The sequence below is a fragment of the Chiroxiphia lanceolata genome, chromosome 2 (genome assembly GCF_009829145.1).
Source record: "Chiroxiphia lanceolata isolate bChiLan1 chromosome 2, bChiLan1.pri, whole genome shotgun sequence".
NCBI lineage: Eukaryota > Metazoa > Chordata > Aves > Passeriformes > Pipridae > Chiroxiphia > Chiroxiphia lanceolata.
Window position 1 is genome coordinate 102,051,253 of NC_045638.1, and position 23,805 is coordinate 102,075,057.

Consider the following 23,805-nt stretch of genomic DNA (forward strand, 5'->3'; position numbering starts at 1 on the left):
GATGATCTTTAAGGTTCCTCCCAATCCAAGCCATTCCATGATTGTATGATTCCATGATTTGTTGAACAGTTTCCACCTAACTTTTGTACCTACTGTTCACATTTGGCTTCTCTTCAAAGATGTGGCAGCATTTGGCATTTCTGGAGAGGAAGCAGTGAAAGTAACAGCAGAACACATCCTGTATCTGAGTGGGCACGAATGTGCTTTCTACAACAATCAAAACCATCAGAAAATAACGAGGTAAGATTTATAATTGTGTTCACCAGAGGCATTTACTAACTCTGGCAGGCAGAACACATGTTTTTGGGAGCTTCCCTTCTTAGGGAGCAGCACTACACCTTTATTTTGTTTGATTTTTTTATATCAGCTTTTTTAGATGGTAGATCTCATGTGCTGACCTTTCACTACAAGAACTTCCTCTTCCCACTGACGATCTAAGGAAAATCAGTTCCTAATTTGGGTCCTTGGGAATCTCACCATCTTAGATACAAGAAATTGACTGATAATTAAAAAGCTTGGATTTCTTGTGTGGTTTTTTTCATTACTTAGAAGATGACTAAATTATTATATTCTTTCCTAGAAGCTGATTGCTAACTGACACTGCCATTAGAGGCTGAGCTGGTGAACAGGATATGAAAGGGAAGACTGACCTAATTAAAAAATAAACGAGGACAAGGGAATTAAGATTCTCTTTTGATATAAGCACCCTTAGTATAATAAAGGAACAATGAAAGAACAGTAAACCCAGGTTTAATTGCAAATGTTCAACTTTTTCCTCTGTTAGCAGCTTTTTAAAAGTGAGCTGTGTTTTAAATCTGAGGGGATTTGAAATCCTCCAGGATAGAAGCAGTTTGTCAAATATTTGTAATTTAAATAAAAAGAGAAGGAAAAGTGCAAACTCTTCCAATATTGTCCAGAACCATTAAAGCTATGTGCCGGAGGTATGCTGCCAGTGTAAAAAAAAAACCCACATAATTTTTATTGCTTTGGGGACAGAGATGGAAGGAACATGTGAACGGATGGTAAGAATGAAAAGCTCTGCCTGAAGCCTGATGGGAGTTTAGTTTCTTTTGATACACTCAAAACTGTGTCAACCCTTTCCATGAATATTTCATTGGTTTTTAAAAGGGAAATGATCATGATTCTAAAGCATCACTTTTTTAAAAAAAGTGTTTTCAAAATGCTTATTTCATTCCTTCCCTACATCCTTCTGCAATAGCCCACAGAAATGCTGTGCTACATAAAAGGTTAATAAGAGTCTGAATCAATCAAGGATTTGATATATTCTTTAGATGTCAGTGTGAAGAAATTCTGTTCTGGTTTGCAATCAATGGGATCATTGACTTATATGGGACCACAAATGGATTGTAAGTTCATATTCATTTATCATTCTGAGTGTATTTTGAGTTTTCCAGGAAAGGTGAAATCTAAAAAACCTGTAAGTGCTATGTATATTCAAAAAGCCAGAAGACTAGATGGCTAATGGGATAGGAGAATAAAATACTGACCATTTTCTCTTTACATCAGTTGCTCAGACTCTATTGAGAATTGCCATTCAGAGAACATTTAGTGACTTGTGAGGAAGAATTTACTGTGTTTCCTAAATAAACAGTTTTTCCACAGCATGGAAAATTCTGCATGCCAATGCACCCGTTTCTACCTTGCTAACTTCCATGGCTAATGAAAATAAGACTGAACCAATGAAAGGTGCTTTTGTTTTTCTGGGTGGTTGAACATTCTCCGTGAATAAACAAAAGATATCTTGAGTGGTTAGTTCCCTTGCTATTTGAGAAATCAGGTGCAATACCACCAGTGCCTCTCCTCAGGTAGAAGAAACTGCTGAGCAGATTATCACTATTTCAGATTCTTTATTTGTAACATTGTTAATCTGACTGTTTCTGAGTGCTAGACAATTTCAGAAGACAATTTTGGTTTGTACTTTTGCGCAGAAGGTGATAAGTGTGTCTGACCACTTCGGGCTCTACCTTCAACAGTGTGTTGTTGGAAAAGTTTTGCAATTCCATTAGGGCATCAAGGAAGGCCAAATCTCAGACAGACCCTCAGATTAAATACTATATACTTTCTGCATAAGGTTTTGTTGCGCACTGGTAGAAGCAACTGAGTTGTCAAGTACTGTCCGAGGTACAGAACAGTCACAACATGAACATACCTCTCCATAGCCTTTGTCTCTTCTTTTCCTCTTTTCCATATTCTGACATTTAGACTTTGACTTTTAGACATGTCCCTTAGGGACAGGGATTGTCACACCATGATATCCCTTTCATGAGGCCTGATCTTTGCTACCTCCTCTCCCTTTTAAGGTTTCTCCCCCTGCTTCTTCTTTCCTGTGGTCTTTTTGGGTGTTATGTGACTCTGTCCAGACCTCCCTCCCAGCCTCTCCAGTGTTTTGCATGGGGCGTGAGTTAATCTATGGTTTTTGTAAACAGTGCAGCTTTAAATGAGACAAAAAAATTCAGGCCTCACTTTCAAACTGGAGCCAGCATCATTTGATGGTTTAGCAATTTAAAAGCTGGTGTTCATTGCAGTGTTGTTTGTAAGCACAGTAAAAACTGCCTAGCAACCTGTCTTAAATTTTCTTACAGGTTGTGGACTCCCCATCCCCAGAGGTGTTCAAGACCAGGCTAGATGAGCCTCTGAGTAATCTGGTGTAGTGGAAAGTTCCCTGCCCATGGCAGAGGGTTTGGTACTAGGTGATCTTTAAGGTCCCTTTCAACCCAAACCCTTTTGTGATTCTACTGCAGAGGAGGTGGAAATAAAAATTAAGTAGTGACACAGGAACACTTTTAGAATTACTGTCCAAGTTATCTTTGATGGCTGAATCTTCTCTCACATGGCTGATGTAAGGCAAAAATCAGTGCAGGCCTAAGCTGAAGATGCCACTTTTCAAGTTGGTCCATGTAGTCCAACACGATAAATATAGTGCCATTGAACTTCAACTGCTGGCCCTGCACAGGACAGCCCCAAGAATCACACCATGGGCCTGAGAGCATTGTCCAAACCCTTCTTGAACTCTGTCAGGCTTGGTGCTATGACCGTTTCCCTGGGGAGCCTGTTCCAGTGCCCAACCACCCTCTGGATGAAAAAACTTTTCCTAATATCCAGCCTAAATCTCCTCTAACACAGCTTCATGTCATTTCCTCAGGTCCTATCCCTGATCACCAGAGAAAAGAGATTGGTTCCTGCCTCTCTGCTTCCCCTCATGGGGAACTTGTAACTGCAGTGAGGTCTCCCCTCAGTCTCCTCCAGGCTGAACAGACCAAGTGCCCTCAGCCGCTCCTCATATGGCTTCCCCTCAAGGCCCTTCACCATCTTCATTGCCCTGCTTTGGACACTCTCTAAAGGCTTTGTAGGTTTCTTATATTGTGGTGACCAAAACTGCACACAATATTCAAGGTGAGGCCGCCGCAGAGCAGAGCAGAGTGGGACAATCCCCTCCCTTGACCAGCTGGTGATGCTTTGCCTGATTCCCCCCAGGACAGGTTGGCCCTCCTGCTGCCAGGGCACTGCTGACTCATATTCAATTTGCCCTAGACCAGGACTCCCAGATCCCCTTCTGCAGCACTGCTTTCCAGCATCTCATTCCGCAGTCTGTACGTACATCCAGGTTTGGCCCATCTCATGCAGAATCTGGCATTTGCATTTGTTAAACTTCATACAGTTGGTGATTGCCCAGCCCTCTCATTTGTCGAGATCTCTCTACAAGGCTTTTTACCTTCGAGGGAGAGACCTGGAGAGCTACATGTACCATCAGAAGGTCTGGCTGGTTGGAGGCCTCTGACATGGCTGGTGCAGGGACTCCAGCAGCTACAGGGGAATGAGCTCTGCAGTGTGTCAGAACCATACCTGAGGGAGTGTACACTAGTAAGACTGGGGATAAAAAGATCTCTTTATGCCCTTCTTCACCAACTACTGGGTCTGTTTGCTGCCTCTGTTGGCTGCTCCCAGATGGTTGGAGGGGAGCCCTTCTTGCTCGCCCTGCCTGTGTGAACTCCCACATTACACCCTGTTGCCACTCTGTTCACCGTGCTCCCTATGGGCCCCTTATGAGAGAGTGGGAACAGCTGACTCAGCCCATGCTGAGGGAGCCGCTCCAGGGCAAAAGCTGCCAGCTCCACATGGCTCTTGGCCATCTCCTGCTGTTTCCCTGGCTTTAGAAATTCCCCCTGCTTGCAGTGATTCCCTGCTCTGCTTGCGATGTGCCTGCACTGGAGCTGTTTACCTTGGCGAGTGACCATTACTTATGGGGGTTTTTTATGTCAGGTTTATAATAACGGCAGGTCAAAAAGTACAGCGTAAAACTGCATACATTTCCTTTTTTTTTTTTGAGTATTCTACTGTATTTAGCAGAAGTTTTCAAAATGGCATTTAAAAACCTCTCCCTGATATCTTCAGCAAGTTCTATAATCATGCAAGTCTTCTAGAAATCTCTCCAAGTAAATGGACATATGCCCTTGCACGCAGGGAACTCCAGCTTTGGGTGTTCAGCTGAGTTTTTAGCTTTTATGGTCTGTATGGTACAGCTAATCTTACATAAGAGCAAAAATTAAATGCAACTATGAGATCTCTTCCACATCATGGCAAGTTATCATCCCGTTTTTCATGGATGCATGACTATAGCATAAAGTTTAATCCTGACTGTTAATGCTAATTTCATATCTACTAGAAAAGGCAATTTACTTGTGGCTTTGAATTCCTATATTCTCAGGAAAAAAAAAGTACCTATTTGTTTTCTTAGCATGTTGCGCCACTAGAAAAGGAGATAATTTTAGGACAATTAGGAATTGTTTGAAAAAGGGGACTGTCAGGCTAATTACTGTTAGCTGTTTGCATGCAATAAAATGTAAGTCATAAGGATTTCTGAACATTAAAAGAGCTTATATTAGAAAAGAAACTATCAATTACCCTGTGGATTGGCAAAGCTCACCTAGCTACACAGAGTGAATTTAAAACCTGTAATTCTTTCCAAGGTGAATACGGTGACAAAATGATTAGCTATTCTCGGTGCACATCCATCTTAATTAAAGCCTACCCCCCTGTGATGATGATGCAGGCAGTCCAGCTTCTCCAGACACTCACAGCTGGTGTCTGCATCAATCTTGCTGACAAAGACACTTCTTGAGAGCATCTGCTATAATGTTTTTTTTCTCCCGTGTGGGGCTTATGAGCAAAATCGCTCTTGTGGGCTCTAGCAGCCCTCAGGATCAGCAGCTCAGCACTGCCCTAAACCACATAAGTATTTGGTAAGGTGTGTACATAACATGATCCAACACTGGGCTTCTTTTTTCTGCTGTCTATTAAACTAGTAATAGACATTCTGATAGTCAGGTCAACTTACCGCTTACCCTTGTGACTACAAAGCAGGTCCAGAAAGATGAGGTGCAGCTTCACACTTGACAGGTTTTCTGTGTGCCACCTGATTCCACTGATACACTTGATGAGCAGCTGACAAGTTTATAAAAATAAGACCAATAGAAATTGTGACCATGATGCATTTATCTCAAGCAGCTGTTTATCAAGTTGTGCTTAAGTGGTGAAAGGAAATGAACTTTAAAAAAATTATAAATGAGATAGACTCTTATGCATAGTCCCAAACATGCGGAGTTACTATAGGTAAATAATTTTTGAAATGATGTGCCACAGTTTTTACATTAAACTGCAAAGATACTTGCTTCTTAATTACACAGGTTTCTGCTAAATGATTTTTAAATTAAAGTGCAGAAAATGAGCATGTCATCTACACCTTTAAAATTTAGTTTAACAAAATATGGCAAAGAATTTCCTTATATTTATCATTTTTTAATGCAACACAACACTCGAATTGGTAATTCACTTCATATAATTACAGTTACACAGAAAAATTAGGCAAACTTAAACGAAAATACTCTTTTTAAAATCCCTTATAAAAAAAAGTCAGTGAACGTAGATAGTAGTCATTTTTCCAAGTCCATCACTTCATTAGTTTAAAAGCAGAAGTCTAAAACACAGCTGCCCAAGCTGCTTAGATCGGATCATTTTATTTTACATATTGTAAAGGCAATTCTGAAGGACACCACCCTTGTCAGCTTTAAATACAAAAGCATTAGATTAAGAGAAGTGGCTTTCTGAAGTCTGGGTGTGAGAAAACTGATACTGACAGTGGCATATTAATGTGTCAATGATGAATAAATACAAGAACTTAATATTCAAACCATCAGCAATCTCATACATCATTCTCTCTCTTTTTTTTTTTTTAAGGATGTAAAAGATTCAAATGTCAGAACTATAATGTCAGGACTGTTTATAATGTCAAGTGATGCATATTGCATGCTCTTACTATATCTAGAACCTGGGATAATAATGGTAGATGATGGAGTACATTTCATTTGCAGTGGACATGGATTTGAAGTGAATTTGGAAGAAAAACATTTTCGTATTGAAGTCTTAAAAATTGTTTTGTTCAACCTGCACCAATCCTTGCACAAATTACTTTGTATAAAACTGATGCTTCTAACAATAACTAGTATTAGTGTGATACCTACAGGGCACTGTCAGCCAAGGAGAACTTAGTCTTATAATATAGTAATTTGATAAAACTTGTTACAGACTTGAGAATCAATCCCAATAGAACCAGAAAGAGCTATAATTTTCCCTTTGTAGATATTTCATGCCATTCCATCTCAGCTCATAGAATTAATCTTATCATTTATAAAGTTGTGTTGTTTTGAGCCTGGTTTCCTAAAAAAATGAGGAATATGTGATCATACCATCTACAAATGCCTTCCCTTCACTCCTGACAGCTACCACCTTCAGAGACAATTGCAACCCAGTTTGAAAGGAGGTAAAAGTCTCAAAGAAACTCAGTTGCTAAAAGCTTTCACCCAGGTATCTGGGCAGGACAAAGATACCTAAATTAGTACTTCCTGTCAGGGAAAGGCTGTCTGTTTTGGAGAAGCCAGCAATGTCATAACCAGGGGTGAGCCCAGTGAAAACAAATTATTTTGCAAAGGAGGACATACAAGTCAAAGGACACAAATCTCTTGGAGTGCTTGCAAAATGATTTGGGTTTTAGCTATTCTTTGAAGTTCTAATTTTGCTCTAGAAAGATAAAAAATTTAATTCCAGCACTTTTATAAAAGGTTAACTTGAAAGAACAGTAACTGAACCCTGAAAGAAACATCAAAATATCATATTATTTTAATTTACGGATGTAATAAAATCAAGAGTTGTAGAAGGCTTGTTAAGGATGATACACATCTTGGGAATATTAAGCTCACTGAGGTGTTTCCCAGAGACTGTAATCCAATTTTGAGTACTGATTAGAGCAAATGTTAGGTTAATACAAAGTAGGCTTTGGTCTTAATTGATCTGGATAGAACCCAGTCCTACCTAGAAGTTTGTGTCCACCCTTTAGGTAGTAGGGTTAAAACCCCCAGAATTAAAAGAAGAAATTTATTAACTTTGTGTCATCTAGAAAGGTTGCATTTTGTATTATTTTCATTATTTTATTGATTAATCTGAACAGAAGAGAACGTGCTGGTTTAAGCTTGGATAGAAGTAATTTTCTTCATAGTAGCTGGTATGAGGCCGTGTTTTGGATTTGTGACCAAAACAACATTGATAACACAAAGATGTTTTCATTACTGCTGAGAAGTGCTTGCATAGCATCAAGTCTTTTTCTGCCTCTCACCCCACCAGTGAGAAGGCTCGGGGTGCACAAGAAGCTGGGAGGGGACACAGCTGGGACAGCTGACCCCAACTGACCACAGGGATATCCCACACCACAAGGCGTCATGCTCAGCATATACAGCTGGGGAAAAGGAAGCAAGGGAGGGAATGTTCAGAGTGATGGCATTTGTCTTCCCAAGTCACCATTATGCTTGATGGATCCATGCTTTCCTGGAGCTGGCTGAACACTTGCCTGCCCATGGGGAGAGGTGAATGAAGTCCTCGTTCTGCTTTGCTTGAGTGCACAGCTTTTGCTTCACCTTTTAAATTGTCTTTATCTCAGCCCACAAGTTTTTGCACTTTCACTCTTCCCCATCCCACTGGAGTGCAGTGAGCCAGCAGCTGGGTGGTGCTTAGTTGCTGTCTGGGGTTTAACCACAACATGCTCATAGAGACCAAGTAAGTTACTTTTACTGCATCAAATACCTTTTCTATTATAGGCAGCCGAAGGTGTTTTTTTTTCCCTGTGGCTGCCACAGTCATGAGCAAGGAAAAGAATAAAGAAAAGAAAAGTAGATATATGAAGAGTGAAAATTGTAACTCCTGGAGGAGGCTGCTCGCTATTGCCTTAGCAGGATTTAACAACATCAGGCTCTCTGAATATATCAAATATTATCTTCCTTGAAGTGATGACACAAAGGCCACATCTGTCACTGGATCCTTCAGACGCTGTTCCTCCTGCCATTCTGTATGACTTTGAGTACGTTGGAAAGGTCAAAACTTTTCGAAATCAATTCCATTAGGTCCTCATCTCTTTCCACACCATTGATAAACTCTTCCAAAGTCAGTTCCCCTAAAAGAAAGTAAAATACTCCTTAGGAACTGAGAAACCCAGCAATCATTCTCCATCCAACACAAGGCCATTCATGCCAGACCGAATCCCTTAGGAAGGTTTCTGTTCTCTGCTGATAGGCAAATGCAGGTAGAGCATTTGATAATGTTTTCCTACTTTGCATCAGTCAGATCCTAGAACTCAGACTCACTTTTTTAATGTTGAAACAGGTCAAACACAACTTTCACTGAAGTCTGAGACAATTGTAAGTGCTCATAAATGTGTGTAACAGGGCACTAATGAAGCCTGTGTCAAGGCTGAATTTAGATTTATGGACCAATTCTCAGCGAGCTAACTGGAATTTATCTTACAGCTGGTTTTAACAGAGATTAGAGTGTGATTTGCTGAGGATTACTAGGCATAGTACCTGTGTTGACTACTAGGATTATTTAGAGCCATGATCGGATATACTAAAAAAAACTGGCTAAGTGGCTTGATTGGATAAATTCTTCCAGGGAACTGAAATGGTCATTTAGAGTGTGATTTTTTGGGCTCATGTCAAAATCAGCTAATAACTTAGAAGGTGCAAGACAACTTTAAAATCTCTTCTACTGAAAAATCGGAATACTGTTTTACTTTGAGAAGGAAAAACAAAGCTTGGTTTAATAAGAAAAGCTTGATTCTTTCCTCTGAGAATGATTTAAAGTTTCTTGTGAAATTCACAACAATGAATGATTTCTCACTAAAATAAGAAATGACAAAAGGCCAGCAAAGGAAAATAGCTGGATGAGTTAGGGCCCCAGGGTGCAGGGGAGCAGGAATTCAGGTCGTGTACATGTCTGGTGAACGCTTAGCTGGCTGACTTTTGGCTCTTTTCAGGTTTAAGCACTACCTGTGGGGATTTTTGTTGGTGGTTTTGTTTTTGTCCACGGCAGCCTTGGAAACTTCACTTGATGTGAAAAAGGAAAACGATCGGCATTTGAAAAATGTGAAAACCACTTTCTACCCATAGTCAGTAAAGGCTGCTTTCTGTTTAGTCACATGTGTCCTTGCTACACCAGTGACAGGCTCATATAAAGAGGAAGGACATAATTTGACAGAAGTCCTAGCTCTTAGGCTCTTAGGCTTCAGTGAAAGTCGTAAGACCCTGTCCAGGGGCTGGCATGCAGCGCCCTGAGATTGTCTGTGCTGCTTCTTTCAATAGCAGTCCCTTTATATAATCATCCCAGAAGCAGAGACAGAACAAGCCATCTCTGTATGCTTGTATGCATCCCCTGCTTTGCCACTCATCCTCTCACTTCTGCTGAACTCTCCTCCTATCCCAGGCATTCCTTTCCGTTCCCCTCCCCTTCCCTCTATATTCCCTCTGACTGAGGTCTTTGAGTGGATGGGGTTCCTGGAGTTATCACGTGGACATGTGGCATCATTTTCCTGTTTATTCAGGTCAACTGGTCTTGAATTCCTTCCTTCTGTTCCCAGGCTGCACATTTCCAAGCACCAACAGCAGTGCACAAGAGCACAAACCGCACTGCAGTTGCCAGTGACATGTGGCTACACTGGCAGGCCCAGGCTTGCTGCTGCCGTGATGGGCCTCAGATTTCCTCGAGCTAATGAAAATAAATTGCAAAACCAACAGGAGGTCTGTTTTAAGAATTGTTCTTTACAACCATGGGATTATTTATTGTTATTTCATGTAAGGAAGGACATTGCAACTTATTTGTCTGTTTGCACGTTTCTTTAATGAGAAGCTACAGAGAGGCAGCATAGTTGAAGCTAAACTTGGTAAAACTCGGCCCGTTCCTCAGGTGGAGCTAGTCCTGTTGCTTTGCAGCAATTAAAACACTAACAAACTATGGAAAACAGTTTGAAAGGGAATTATTATGAAGATAATTCTAAATAAATCATGTTCTGGCTTTTTCTTGCTAAAATGTATGGCACAAAATTATTTTTCCAGCTGATGGTTTAGCTCAGATACAATTGTTACTTGCAGTAAATATCTGGTCAAATTGGGGAATAATCATAGAATTTGGGTTTAGATGCTAGATCCTGACTGTGTTATTTGGAGTCCTTTTGTAATTTGTCTTCGCCCAAAGAATGGGCCAAGGAGATGGGGGAAAAAAATCGTCTACCAGTGTATCCTCCATATGTGCCACAAGATCATTGTTTACACTCTGATTATATACTGTAAACAGCTTTTTAAAAAAGTAACATTAGTACACCAAATAAGACCATAGAAATATCCCCCCAAAAATGCCCAAAATTCCTGTCTGTGACTTCACTTTGTTCTGTAATGCTTTCCTAATATTCCTAGTTTGTCAATGATTGCAGCAATTGATGCAAAATGTAATTGTCAGTGGAAGGAGGATCTTCATGATTAGAAGTTTGAGGGGAGATATTCACATGTGAGAAGTTTTCTGTTAGAAACAACTCTGAAGCAGTGAACTGAAGTCTTAGTTTACAAATGCAAGTCCAATTGGCTTAATCTAGCTATCTTGAGGAAAAAAACAGTAGCATGTGTTTTAGCATGTGTTAACAGTCAGCCTTCAAGGGACATCCAATATGCTGTCCAATCTTTAGAACATGCTAGAGCATATACAACCATGCATCTTATTTTTATTTTTTTAACGATTTTAGATAGATTAAGCCAACGCAAATACACTAAAAAAACCCCTCAATCACACTTTCATTTTGCTGTGCAACCAGAGAACTGGCATTTCTGGTGAACAGTGCAAGACCTCTGTGCTTTAGCGCCTACTGCATGTGATTCCTATGTCATTGATTTACACTTCACTGTAAAGCTGAAATAATATGAATAAAAAAGAGTTTTGGCTTTCAGTTAATCTAAAATAGTCAGTTCTTCAGTCGTGTGTGCAACTCCCTCTCTTCAGAGGAAAGTCCCTACCAGTGCCAACAAAACCTAGATTCTTACCATCATTGTTCACATCTATCTTCTGAAATACCATGTTTGTGAACTCTTCAGCACTCATGTTGGTGTAGCCATTTATAGCCTGGATAGCCTGAGGGCAGAAATACAGAAAATTCTTTCAGAGTTTTTTCCATCAAGTTGCAAAAACAATTCACTGGCAGCACCAGTAATTACAATGCAACTCTTTAGTTCCCAGACCCTTTCAAAAATCACTAAATAAATAGCTATTTCAAGTAAATCTTCAGTAATGAGGATTGCAATTTAATTAACATAACACAGCCTGAAGATTGCAGACTAATTTACATATCTCTGAAAGTCTGAAGAACCATGTGGCACCTCTGCTCTATAATACACTTTAGATTCCACACCAGCATTTTTAACTGGCCCTAGAGAGTTCTGTGTCTTCAGATTGCCCTATGGTCTATGTGATTTAAATACAGTACTGTTTTTCACAGCTGAAAGCACATGCAGAGAAAGCCTAAGCTATTTTTCTATTAAGACATGTTTAACTTAGTAATCACAAACAAAGTCAGACTAGCAGTCCTGGAAGTTGGCAGAATGTACTTGACCTCCAAAGAAGTTAAGAAAACCAAAAGTATCCCCTCTAGTTTGTTTTTCTGGTTTTTGTGGTTTTTTTTGTTTGTTTGTTTGTTTTCTTTTGTGTTTTTTTTTCTTTTGTTTGTTTTTCTGTAGGAAAAGGACTCAATATTTGGACTAAAGGTATAAGTGAATGTTTTTGAAAAATTGTATCCCATTCACTGAGGCAGTAATTTTTACACTGTGGTGATCATTCGGGTTAATAAAATAGGAGCCTCCATGTTAACATCCAGTGGTTCAGATGCAACAAGGATGTGTTTACAGAGTTAGATTCAAACTCAATATCCCAATTAGTAATTGACTGGAAAAATATGTGCATATATAAACATGCATATGTGTTCTATAGTGGGCATACTGTAGAATTTGTTTTTCTACACTTGAATTATCTTGAGGTGAACTGTGTTGTGTAAGAAAATTCACTGTATGTGCCAGTTGTTTCTTTTGGTATTTCTGATATTATATTAGAAATCATTGTATTTAAATAAAATTCAGCACTGATGTGAAATTCTTGACTGTCACTGTCTTTATTTTACTTTACAGCTTTTTAAAAACAGTAACCTTAATATATCAAATAAGACCATAAAAATGCCAGCCCCCAAAGTGTCCAAAATTCCTGTCCATTTCAAAAGGAAATGAGAATTTTTGCAAAAATGGGTACATAAACTTATTTGTATTGCTAATTCATACTTTAGATACTTTTGGTGTTTTATATGTCCGACTCTGCTGCAGTCTTCAGAATAAAGTTGTACTTCTGTAACAGTTAAATTTATTGTAGTGCTAAGAGTAAAGCACTGGTTCCTGAAGTATCTGAGTCACTGTCTACCACGGAATCGCCTTAATAGTAAAACAAAGTAACTGGGCATTGAAAGGGTGCATGGTTATCTGGAAGGAGTTTTGATAATGATTTGTTGGTCCAAAGTTTGCATAGCTGTAGAGACAGATGAAGTTTTAATAGGAGTTCTGTGATTCTAAATTAATGTCTCAGATATGACATATCTTTTTGGACAAGGCCTTTTTTACTGACATTTATTGTAATTCCAGGAAAAGTACTTTCCTTGTTTATGCTGTTACTTTGATCTGTAATGAGTCCTGTACATTTAGGGAGCAGTATTAAGCCATACATATTTGCAAGGAACCCTAACATACCTTTTGGATGAAAGCAGCTACTGCAGTTCAAAATATTATTTCACTAGAGTAAGTGAAAAATACAGAAATAATTTTAAAGAAAGAATTGCACTGCTTTGCTTTTGTGTGTTTGAAGTGGACCCATTTTCTGCAAAATTTTGGCAATATTTTTATCCCACTGTCACTATATGATTTAATAGTAAAATTATATTTCCCTGATTAATTTTTAAAATAGGGGTAATGGCAGTTGTAGTACACAAATCTAAAGGCCTTTAAAAAAATTAAAATATTGCAATATTTTGTTGACATCTATATTTTTCTTGCAGCGAGCTCATTTTGAGAAGCCAGTTTTCCACAATGGACTGGCACATACACTTGTAACCATCTGTTTTATTCATTATGCTGCTACAGTTCTACCCTGCCTTATAGTATAGTTTATCACAGTAATGCCTCTAGTGTTTCTACAGTTTTTCACTTTAACTAAAGTATTTCATCTGTAGAACTATTGCTTAGAGTAAAATACTATTTAGATATGCTCAATAGAGAAGAAACTAATGGCAGGAGTGTCACTAGCCACTCTAAATTCTGGTTTTACAACTGTAAAACATTAGGTAAAGTACAGACAATCCATTTACAGGACATGAGGAACCACTGTTTCAGGGGCAATGCACTGTGTCAAATGTTCTTGCTATTGGTCATAACTTGCTTACCGAGAATATGCTTAGTAGTTCTTTTTTGTCAATACATCCATTTCCGTCAGCATCGTATAGCTTGAAATACCATTTCAATTTTTGGTCAATTTTCCCTCGTATAACCAAATTTATTGCAGCTATGAACTCCAAGAAGTCTATAAATCCATCCTAAGAGAGAGAGAGAGAGAGAAAAAAACCCAAACACCTATTTAACAATGCTGATTTTCAGTTCGTTCTGGCGATTGCACAGAAACAGGTCATCAAATTCACTACAATACACATTGATTAATGAAGCACCTTAAGACAGAAATCTCCTGTGGTATTAAAAAAGGATACACTCAAGTGGAAGATCTATAGGAAGAGGTGTTAGCAAAGACAGTTTTGTCCTCCCCTAAAAGCTGGGGGCAGTGTAGGCGAGGGGCAAATCTGTTCTGAGCAATTGTTATTGACAGGTTTTGAGAAGAAAAGAGAAAAACGGTTTTGTGGGAAACTGCAACATGGGGAAAAGAGGAGTCTGGGATATCTGGTTTGGTACTAATGAAGTATCTAAAGCAGAGCTGTTTACATCCATACTGCAGAACTACGTATGCTTTCCAGTACAACAGAGCTGTCCCAGGTGTTTTTCATCTGAGAGATCATGTAATAATAATAATCTGGCATGAACCCCATGTACTGTGGTTTATCCATATAAACATCAGGTCTTTCAGATGAATACATTTTGCACGGGATATAAACTAGGCTCTAAACTAGGCTCTAAATATTGAGGATTGGGGATATTCATAGGTAAAGAGCATTTCAGGTTGATTTAATTCTGACTCCTTCTCTGAAGCTGTCAAGGACAGGCCTCTATAGTCAGGTTCTTCTGTTTCTGTAAAAATGTGGTTAGGATGGAAGAAACAGTTGCTGAATTTGGATAGTACTTGCTCCAACTGTTTTCCATGTGCATATAAAGGAATTAACAGCTGGCAAATTTAGTCTTGTGATCTTTATGTTGGTCAGAATCCAATTGCTTGGGAAACCTCAGAAAGACAATAATCAGTTTCAGAGGGCCTATGACTGAAAAGAGAAGGTCGGATGAGTTTCTGGTAGGTTTAGCATGTTGCTTATTTTTATTGTCATATATCAACACACATCTTGCCAGTTGAGGTTTTGCAATCACCAGGCATTAAGTCTGAAGGAAGAGAAGTCCTGTAAGGTTGCAGTGTGACTCATTGCCATAATGAGAATCCTAGACTCACTGAGGTTGGAAAAGACCCTTAAGATCATCAGGTCCAACAGTTAACTCAGCACTTCCAAATCCATCACTAAGCTGTGTCCCTAAATGCCACATCTGACACGTCTTTTGAAGATCTCCAGGCACTATCAGTATATTCTGGTGACAAGGAACGAAACACAAAAGCATGCAAAAAATGTCAACAAGCAGGAATTTACAAGGACTAAAAGATACTGAGATTGAGAGCTCTGCTTCTACCTTCAGTTGAGAACAAACCAAAACAAATATAAATCTATCCCCACACATCTATCTGCCTAATGAATGTGAGTTCTCAAAGGCTGAATAAATTTTTTAAATGGGGTCCATCCTCTTTTTTCTCTTCTTCATTCTCTTTTTAGATTCCTCAGAGTTGTGACCCCATGATGCTGATCTGCGTCAGAGCTCCTAGCAGCACCTTGTAGTGCTTGTTTTGATTTCTGTGCAAGGCTGTTGGCTGAGTAGCACCTCAGAGATAAATCTAATGTATTCAAACACACTGGATTCAGTGTACATGCAGAAATGCTGTGTGCATAACTTGTGCAGACTGACTGTTGCTTCACAGACTCTCTGCAGGTTCTGTTGTGGTTGCTGGTTTTACGCTAATAGCAATCACAGCAAACACAGCAAAGGCAAAGACACCATTCAACCACTGTTTGGGATTAAATGAAATTTGACAGTAACTGCATGTAATTTTCAAACAAAATTAGGCCTAGTATTAAAAGCAGATGCTTTACCAAACATGACATATCACGCACCACAAACTTTATGCTTCTTTTTGGCACACCGGCTTGAATTTCAATTTTTGCAAGTGTTATTTCAAGAAGGATCTCATAAAGTATTTTGCTGGAGGGCAAAATGTAATTTGCTGATTACATTTCCATCATCTGATTTGATGTATCTATTAAGAATATGGTTAGATGCATTTCACATTGCTGCTTTTTTATTGCATTTCATACTGCTTATTGAAACTACAGATTAATTTTAGGATTGCTGAATGTCTGAGACTAGATTAATTTTGTTCTTTCTCCCTTACATTTTACCTGGGTTTTTTGAAAGTATTATTTTGTTTGCCTTCTTTCTACATCTTGGTGTCACTATTTTTGTCCCATCAAAACATCCGAAATTTGGACAATGTAATAATCAGCTTAATGCATTTGGGTATGTAATTTTGATCTGGTGGATCATATGGCCTGTCCCAAACAAGAAGGGACTGAAGGGCAAGGTCAAAAAACTCCCACCTCTGAAAAACACCTGAAAGAAATGGTAGTTGCCAAAAAAGCCCCAGTCACATTTTGTAGTTGTGCAAAGACCACCGGCAACATGTTAAGCAGCAGCCAGTCCACCAGGAATAGAAATACTGAGAAGGTAGGAATGATTGTTTACATGATGTGGAACCAGAAGCATTGCATAAAAGCATTGATGAGAAATGTACTGGTTTTCCTTTCTACACTAAAAACCATACACTGTAGGTAGAAAATGAAACATTTATGTGATGCAAAAGAATAGCGATCTTGTTGCACGTATACAGAGTTTTCTCAGATAAATACTGTACTTTTTACAGTAACATCTCAAAATAGCACATTAAATAATGAAAAAATCATAGCAGTAACCTATGAAGATCATCCTGTGGTTCTGTGAGTACAACAAATAGTGTCATAAATGTGTTATGATGTTATTAAAAGAATACTGCTGTGCTGTTTTACCTATCTGCTGCTCTATAATCATTCACAATAGGTAGGTCCTTATGTATCTCTGGGCTCTGTAAAACATCACTATGTGCAGCATGCACAGTAAAGTATCTGTTGCTCGTTAGGAGGTCATTAATTCACAAGGAAAGGGCTACTGTAAAAATAATAAAATAAATAGTAAGAAAATAAAATTTAAAAACAATCTCAACAACATAATAAGCAGAACTGATTACCAGTGGTGGATTATGTAAATAATTTACTTTTGATGCTTTACCCTGTTATTGTCTCAAAGGGCAAATTTGTAATATTTTTATTAAATGGAGTTAAACCTGCTTGTTCAGCAGCTTAGGATACAGAACAGACTTGGATGATGGATGCATTTATTCTGTGTGTGGGCTTCTTATCAGTGTCTGGGTGGTGCTGGCCCTGCTTTCCTTGTCTGAAGCACATCCCACTGGGATCCTATAGTCATCTGTAGGGATGGTGGAGTCCTGCACTCTCCCCTGCCTGAATGGGCAGAGGCAGATGGGGTCAGGTGCCCCTCTGAGTATGGTTAAAATAGAGGGACAGAGATCTCCCAATGCAGTTCTGAGGAGTGGGGTGGAGAGATAAATATAAAAATGGGTTCAAAACTTCTTCTGGACTTTCTTCTACGCATAGTAGGCCTAATAAAAACATAGATCTTTTTTTATTCTTTTAACATCTTGACTGGATGAACTAGAAGCTTCATGGATGCATCAGTCATGCACGTGTTTGTGCCCTTTGATACTTGTTTTGCTTTTGCTGATGAGTGATTTTTTTAAGCCAGTTGGAACAGTTTGATTCACACAATAAAGACAAAGGAAGGCTCCAAAACTGACAGGAAAGTTTACTGATGATGTGAAATTGGTCCTCAGGGCTCTGAGGGCACCACTGGCTCGGATTGCCCCTGCCTGGGGTCCAGGGCCTGTTTTTTTCATTAGTTACTGGATCTCCTGAGGAGAAAGGAATTTAATTTTATCATTTTATGAGAGGTTTTTGCTTTGGAATGTCAGTCTACATGCTGTTGCTGGAGGCTGTTCACCATTATTGGGTGAGGACAGAGTTGTGTGTCCTCTGAGGGCAAAGCCAGACCATGAGACACCGTCGTGTTACATGACGGCCATTAATACCCCAGCCCTGGATCTGTAGGAGGGTATTACCCTTCCATTCCCAGAATAGCATTGCTAATCTTCACAGATCCTTAAAAAACTCTTATAACTGTGAACTATAGAGATTAAAAATAATTGACTTGTCAGCTATGAATATGTAGCTGATATGAAACAGCATGGTTATCCAAGCTTGAGCCAGAGTGATCCGAACTTGGTGTTTTGGCTGCCTAGCTCTTACCTGACTGACTCCCTGAGAGTGACAATGCTACAGGGATAGTCAGCCATGTCCCGCCACACACGGTGGCTACGCATGTGGAAAGGGACAGTTTCTTTCTGTCCCTGCAAAACCCTCTGCTGAGTGACCTCATCGTCTTACTTGGAGGACTCTAACAAGAATCTATACAAAATAAGCAGTGCCTTTTTTCCAAAATTTGTGACTGAAAAATCTCTAAACTCAACCTGAGACCAGGAGAATAGCTCAAATGGTTTATCAGGATTAATAAGTGCACAGATATAGATGGTCCAGGTATTTCAAACCTAGGGCTTAGCTCATTAAGCTACCTTCCTTTCCCACCCCCTGTCTTTCAAAATACTACTCTTAAACCTCTTAAGACAGAGGGAGGACGCATAGATCAACAGCTCAGAATAACTGTGAAATTTATAGCTAATCCTACGTGCTTCTCTTTTTCTCTCTGCACCCGATTTCAAATATAACACTGCTTTCTCTGCCCTCAGAAATCTAAAGGAGGATTCGTTTCACTTCACTTCATCTTCCCTCATTTCATAGAATCATTTTGGTTGGAAAAGGCCTCCCAGATCATTGAGTCCAACCATCCTTGCTTTGTTTTTCCTTCTTAATACTTTCAGCTGTTCCTCAAAGTTTGCATACACATTATTGAAGAAATACAAAGCTACTTGTACCTCTGTTACTTTGGCACATCCCTAGGGTCTGATATGGGAGTTTGGGACTTGGACAGAACTCCAGATACCCTACAGGCTATGGCCAGAATCACCAGTTTTGTTAGTAAATAAAGCTGGCATTTGTCATGGGGCAGGAGAGACCTCAGCAAGCAAAGACTATTAGAGAGGGATGAAGAACAAAGCAGGGAATTGGGAGCTGCAGACTTGTTAAGCGGTTTTGTAATCATTGCACACCAACAGTTACGTAAAGAGATGAGGCTGTATTGACCAGACTGTTACACAAGGTTCTGCTTTGCCCAGATGAAGAGGACCTGCAAGGTCTGGCGACCTGGAAATTACCTGGACCTTTGTGTCGGAGGAGTTGGAAATGCAGAGCCAGCTATGTGTCCTGGCTTGTACACTCCCCTGGTAAAACCTGGTGAAATCCTAAATGTTAAGATGACAAACGGTTTTCTTTCTTTAAAATTAACCACTACCCCCCAACTCCTTGCCATCATGCACAATTTTCTTTCCAGATTAGTGGAGAAGCAGAGAGACAGGGAAGTCACCAAGGCATTGGGCTGTGGCCTCTGCTCAGCCTGCATCATGGCATAGTAGTGCCCAAGAAGGCTGTACTGGAAAGACCTAGCCCTTTCCCATCCTCTCCTGGATGGTGATGTTCAGCTTTCTAATTTTGAGCTTCTCCCTGTGCTTTTAGGAGCATCTTTCCCAACTTAAAACAAAGCAGTAGGCAAAAGAGAAAAAAAAACATAAAAAATATAACCATGGTAACACATTTTCCAGCAAATTTCTTGCTGAGAATTCAAGCAAATTTTTCTTGTTTGACAAACCCAAAAATGCAGCAGGACAAACTTCCAGGAAAAGGACATTGAACACATACACATCTTCTAGCGGAAAAGATACTCTATTTGGCAGATTATGTCAGGTGCATTTATATAATGCTGTTAGAATCTCAAGGGATGTATGCAAAAAGACTCCTAAAAGTTACACATATATACTTTCATTGCCTAAACTACTTGGTATTATCAGATAAAGGACTTCAGTGGAGTAAAAAGTTAGTTAAAACACCACATTCAATTTCTGCTGCATTTTTTCTGCAAGAAGTATTTTAAAGTGTTGCTCACCAGCAACATTGTCACCAACAAATATGTGAGTCATGTTTGCTAACTTTTGATGTTTCAAATAAACACTTAAATGATAAAGGGGAAAAAGAAGAAAATGTAAACCTCTTACTGCTCTATTCTTAATTAATAAGGAAATAAATAGAGAAAAAAGATAGTTACGCTTTTAAAAAATGCTTAAAATGTCTTTAAATAAAAGAAGCAGATTCCTGAATTTTTCATATTAAAATTACTTTCCCCTTTACATACATCATAATTTAACATGTAATATTTAAAAGTAATTATGATTAATTGTACAAAGTTAATCTTCATTGCCTGTTCGCAAAATTACAGTGACAAAATTACAGTGTTAGCTGGTAATGGTAGTAATGCACTCCAAATGCTTTTTAAGCTCAGTGAAAACTGCAGAGTACAAGCTAATTTGCTTACACTTAAATTAAATTTTCAAAGAAACATGTTAGAAAAGTGTAGTTGCTTCAGTTTGATGAATAATTTTTGTCCCTGAGTAACTGTGGAGGAAACAACTCTAGACTCTTTTGTTTTAAAAACAGTCAGGGAGTATAGGAACAGATGTAGCACAGCTCAATAGGAGATTGTGTAGACAATTAAGTTTACTTTTAAATAAAATTGAAATTCATCATTCTTTCACATTCCTCCCTTTCTATACTGACTAACATCGAGTTTTGCTACATTTGTTTCTGGAGGACATTCAGTAAAAATACATGTGATAGACATTTAATCCATGTTAAAGAAAAAAACATAAAGCCAAAGAATCACTTGTTCAAACCTCTAAGTGCTGGATTTTCACTGTCAGTACTTTTTGGCAACAATTCATTTTCTCTAGGTCTGTTGTGCAACGTGGTCAGCGTTACAGCTTCGTACGGGACCTGCGGGCTGGGCTTCCTTAACCTGCAGATCTCAGTTGCTGTGTCCTGCTGTGAAAGGGGATCTCCAACAGCCACCTGCCAAGGCATGGGTGGATGGAGTATCATAGAATCATAGACTCAGCTGGGTTGGAAAGGACCTCCAAGATCACCAAATCCAACCCTTGATGCAACACCACCGTGGTTACCAGACCATGGCACTAAGTGCCACATCCAGTCTCATCTTAAAAACCTCCAGGGATGGAGAATCCACCACTTCCCTGAGCAGCCCATTCCAATGCCTGATTACCCTCTCTGCAAAGAATTTCTTCCTAATATCCAACCTAAACCTCCCCTGGCAGAGCTTAAGCCTTGCCCTATGCACAAACCATACCTTTGGCCCAGGCATCCTCTACAGTGGGATGGACTCTCTACCCAAGTGTAGCAAATCTCTGTGGCAAAAGCAGTGAGCCTGGGCACGCTGTGCAAAGATGGCAAGGAAGAGGCTGTTCAGTGGGGTGGGGACACTCCATGGTGTGCACTGTGAGTAGGGCTGCCCCACCTCATAACCTAATCCAATCCAGCTACGCGTCAAGGCTGTGCAATGCAAGGAAACTGCAATCGGAATATTACTTAATAGGACTTGTCTGTTTGAATATTTTGAAATTATGATTTTTAAAGAGAAAAATTTATACAAAATTCAGATTATCTTTTTGAAAGGCAAAAAAAAAAAAGAAAAAGTCACTAAACTGTGCAATGCTGTAGTGGAAATCTGAGACAGATATCACTTTAATGTCCCATAGAATTGGCCTTCTATGCTTGATGGTGCTGTGGCACTATTAGGCATTTTTTACCTCTGGTCCAAAACTTTTATATCATAACTCAGAACACATAATGTCAAATCCTATAGTCAAGAATTCAACTGTACTTAAATTAAGCAAGTGATGATTTTAATGATAATGTAGGCTTTTAGCTGGTAATTACCCATTATTATGGCATAAGTTTGTGCTGTCAGAGCAGTGAGTCTTGTGCCAAACCACTAGGAAACAAAATTAAGATTATGAAATTGCACCAATAATTGTGGAACTTCCCTACAAAGTAACAGAATCAATATATAAAATTGAACATAAAAAGTGTGGGAGGTGGTTCAGAAGGAGAAAAAAGACATTCCTAAGACCAGTCTATAAATAAATAGTGCTTCATGGAACCAGGTGAAATATTCATAGAACATAGTCCTTATTGCATAGAATTTTTAAAAAGGGTACTGCACCTTTCAAAGGCACTTAAGCATGCTGAGAAAAATTATATAAATACACTACCTTGCACACAGCAAAGCACAATTTAACCTCCTCATTTACAGTAATCAGGCTAGTTACTTTACATTTGAGATAATTTTATGCAACATTACTCCAGATTAAAGAGAAACAAATGATTTGGCTTTGTTGTTTTTGTTGCTTTTGTTGGATTGTGCCCGAAACTAATGGGAAAAGGATTTGTACATGTCACTTTCAAAATGTCCAAATATTTCAGGAAGTAAGAACTGTTTTTGTTACTTCTGACAGAAGAATTCTTTCTGGCTAAGACATCTCTAGATTCTTATTTTCTTCTAACCCTTGGTTTAGAAGCTGATTAATTTTTTGACACAGTTTTTTATTGCTGTGACTGTCATGAAAATAAATTTTTTAAGCATTTCTTGTTGTGAGGAATTATTGGAGGCAATTACAAGAGTGAAAAAGGCTTCAAAGTAAGAAAAAGCGAGAGTTAGACAGCTTTGGGCAAAGTGGCAGCGCTACATGTGCTGGGCCAACACAAGAACCATGGAAAAGGAACAATGTAAAACATAGCCTGCCTTGACACAAGATCAGCTTATGTGGCTCTTGGCCTCGCAGTGTAGTGTGTAAAGCAGATGTTGCTGCTGCAACGTTATTGCCTTGGTTAAACTGGCTGGTTAGAGCAAGCTAAGAAAAGTGTTCAGGGAGGCATTTCAGGCTGGAAACTTCCCTAACGTTGTGGGTGTTGCTGAACTTATGTTTGCACAACTTTTCAGTGACTTAGGATACAAAAGAGGAAAGCTGTTCAGGAAAGTCTGGAAGATATTTCTCTGATTATCATCCTTACTCTTCCTGCTTTGCATAAGATTAACTATTTCACCCGATTTTATTGTATCAACTTTGGTTATGTCTGCAAACATATAAGGATGCAGCCAACAGGCTAAGCAGTTCCTTAGGCAGCCTGAAAATTCATGTCAAAATTCCTGGTTCTGAGGACACATCAGAGCAAGACAATCTGAGAAAGAAAGTCCAACTGAAGATAATATTTTCTAGCAAAGGAGAGTTATCAAAGATACCCTGAGCCATTATAATTAATCCCACAAGAGGTGGAAACACTTAAGATTTAGGCTCTAGGTAGTTTCTGAAGCACTGCTCACCAGCACTCATTTTATTTCATCCTTTAAGGGCTCTTCCTACCTTCTGTGAATATGTGGAAGGCAGCTAACACATGGTGCCAGCTTACTCTTAGGAAGTTGGGCCACGTCAATCTTTAACAAAATAAAGTCTTCACTAGAATCTCTAGACCAATTGCCTCATATAGATGAAAATAACATTCTTCTGTCTCTCACAATTCTTAAGAAGACGGAAAAAGTGGAGGGAGAAAACAATTGAAAGTCAAATGAAGAATAAGTTACAATAATGGACAAAACACCTCTGAGAAATATCACATCTTTCTGTGAACATTTGCATGCTTTTCATGGAATATGAGGTGCAGCCACAGCTTTCACAGAGAATTTCATGGCCAAATGACTCTCATGTCCTTCTACCACAATACCAAAGAAGATACACTTGGCTAATCACATTCATGCCCCTATAACCGAAGATAACATCTATTTATATACAGAACACAAAATCAGGTGATGAAAAGTCTACCTGAAAATCTAAACTATAAAGACACAGCAGGACAGCGGGGAATGAGCTAGGATAAAAAAAAAAAGGAAA

General features: G+C 39.0%; 1 protein-coding gene across 3 annotated transcripts in view; it reads right to left on the bottom strand.

Annotated features, from left to right (window-relative positions):
- Positions 1-5,806: 5,806 nt before the first annotated feature.
- The window catches only part of GUCA1C (guanylate cyclase activator 1C), a 47,000-nt gene continuing 29,001 nt past the window's right edge, over positions 5,807-23,805 (bottom strand). For all 3 annotated transcript variants that reach the window (XM_032680575.1, XM_032680577.1, XM_032680576.1), the window contains exons 4-6: positions 13,856-14,005; positions 11,427-11,514; positions 5,807-8,518 (exon numbers count right to left, since the gene is read on the bottom strand). In XM_032680575.1, coding sequence (XP_032536466.1) covers positions 8,388-8,518; positions 11,427-11,514; positions 13,856-14,005 — 369 coding nt within the window. In that variant the 3' untranslated portion in view covers positions 5,807-8,387. The remainder of the gene's footprint in view (positions 8,519-11,426; positions 11,515-13,855; positions 14,006-23,805) is intronic.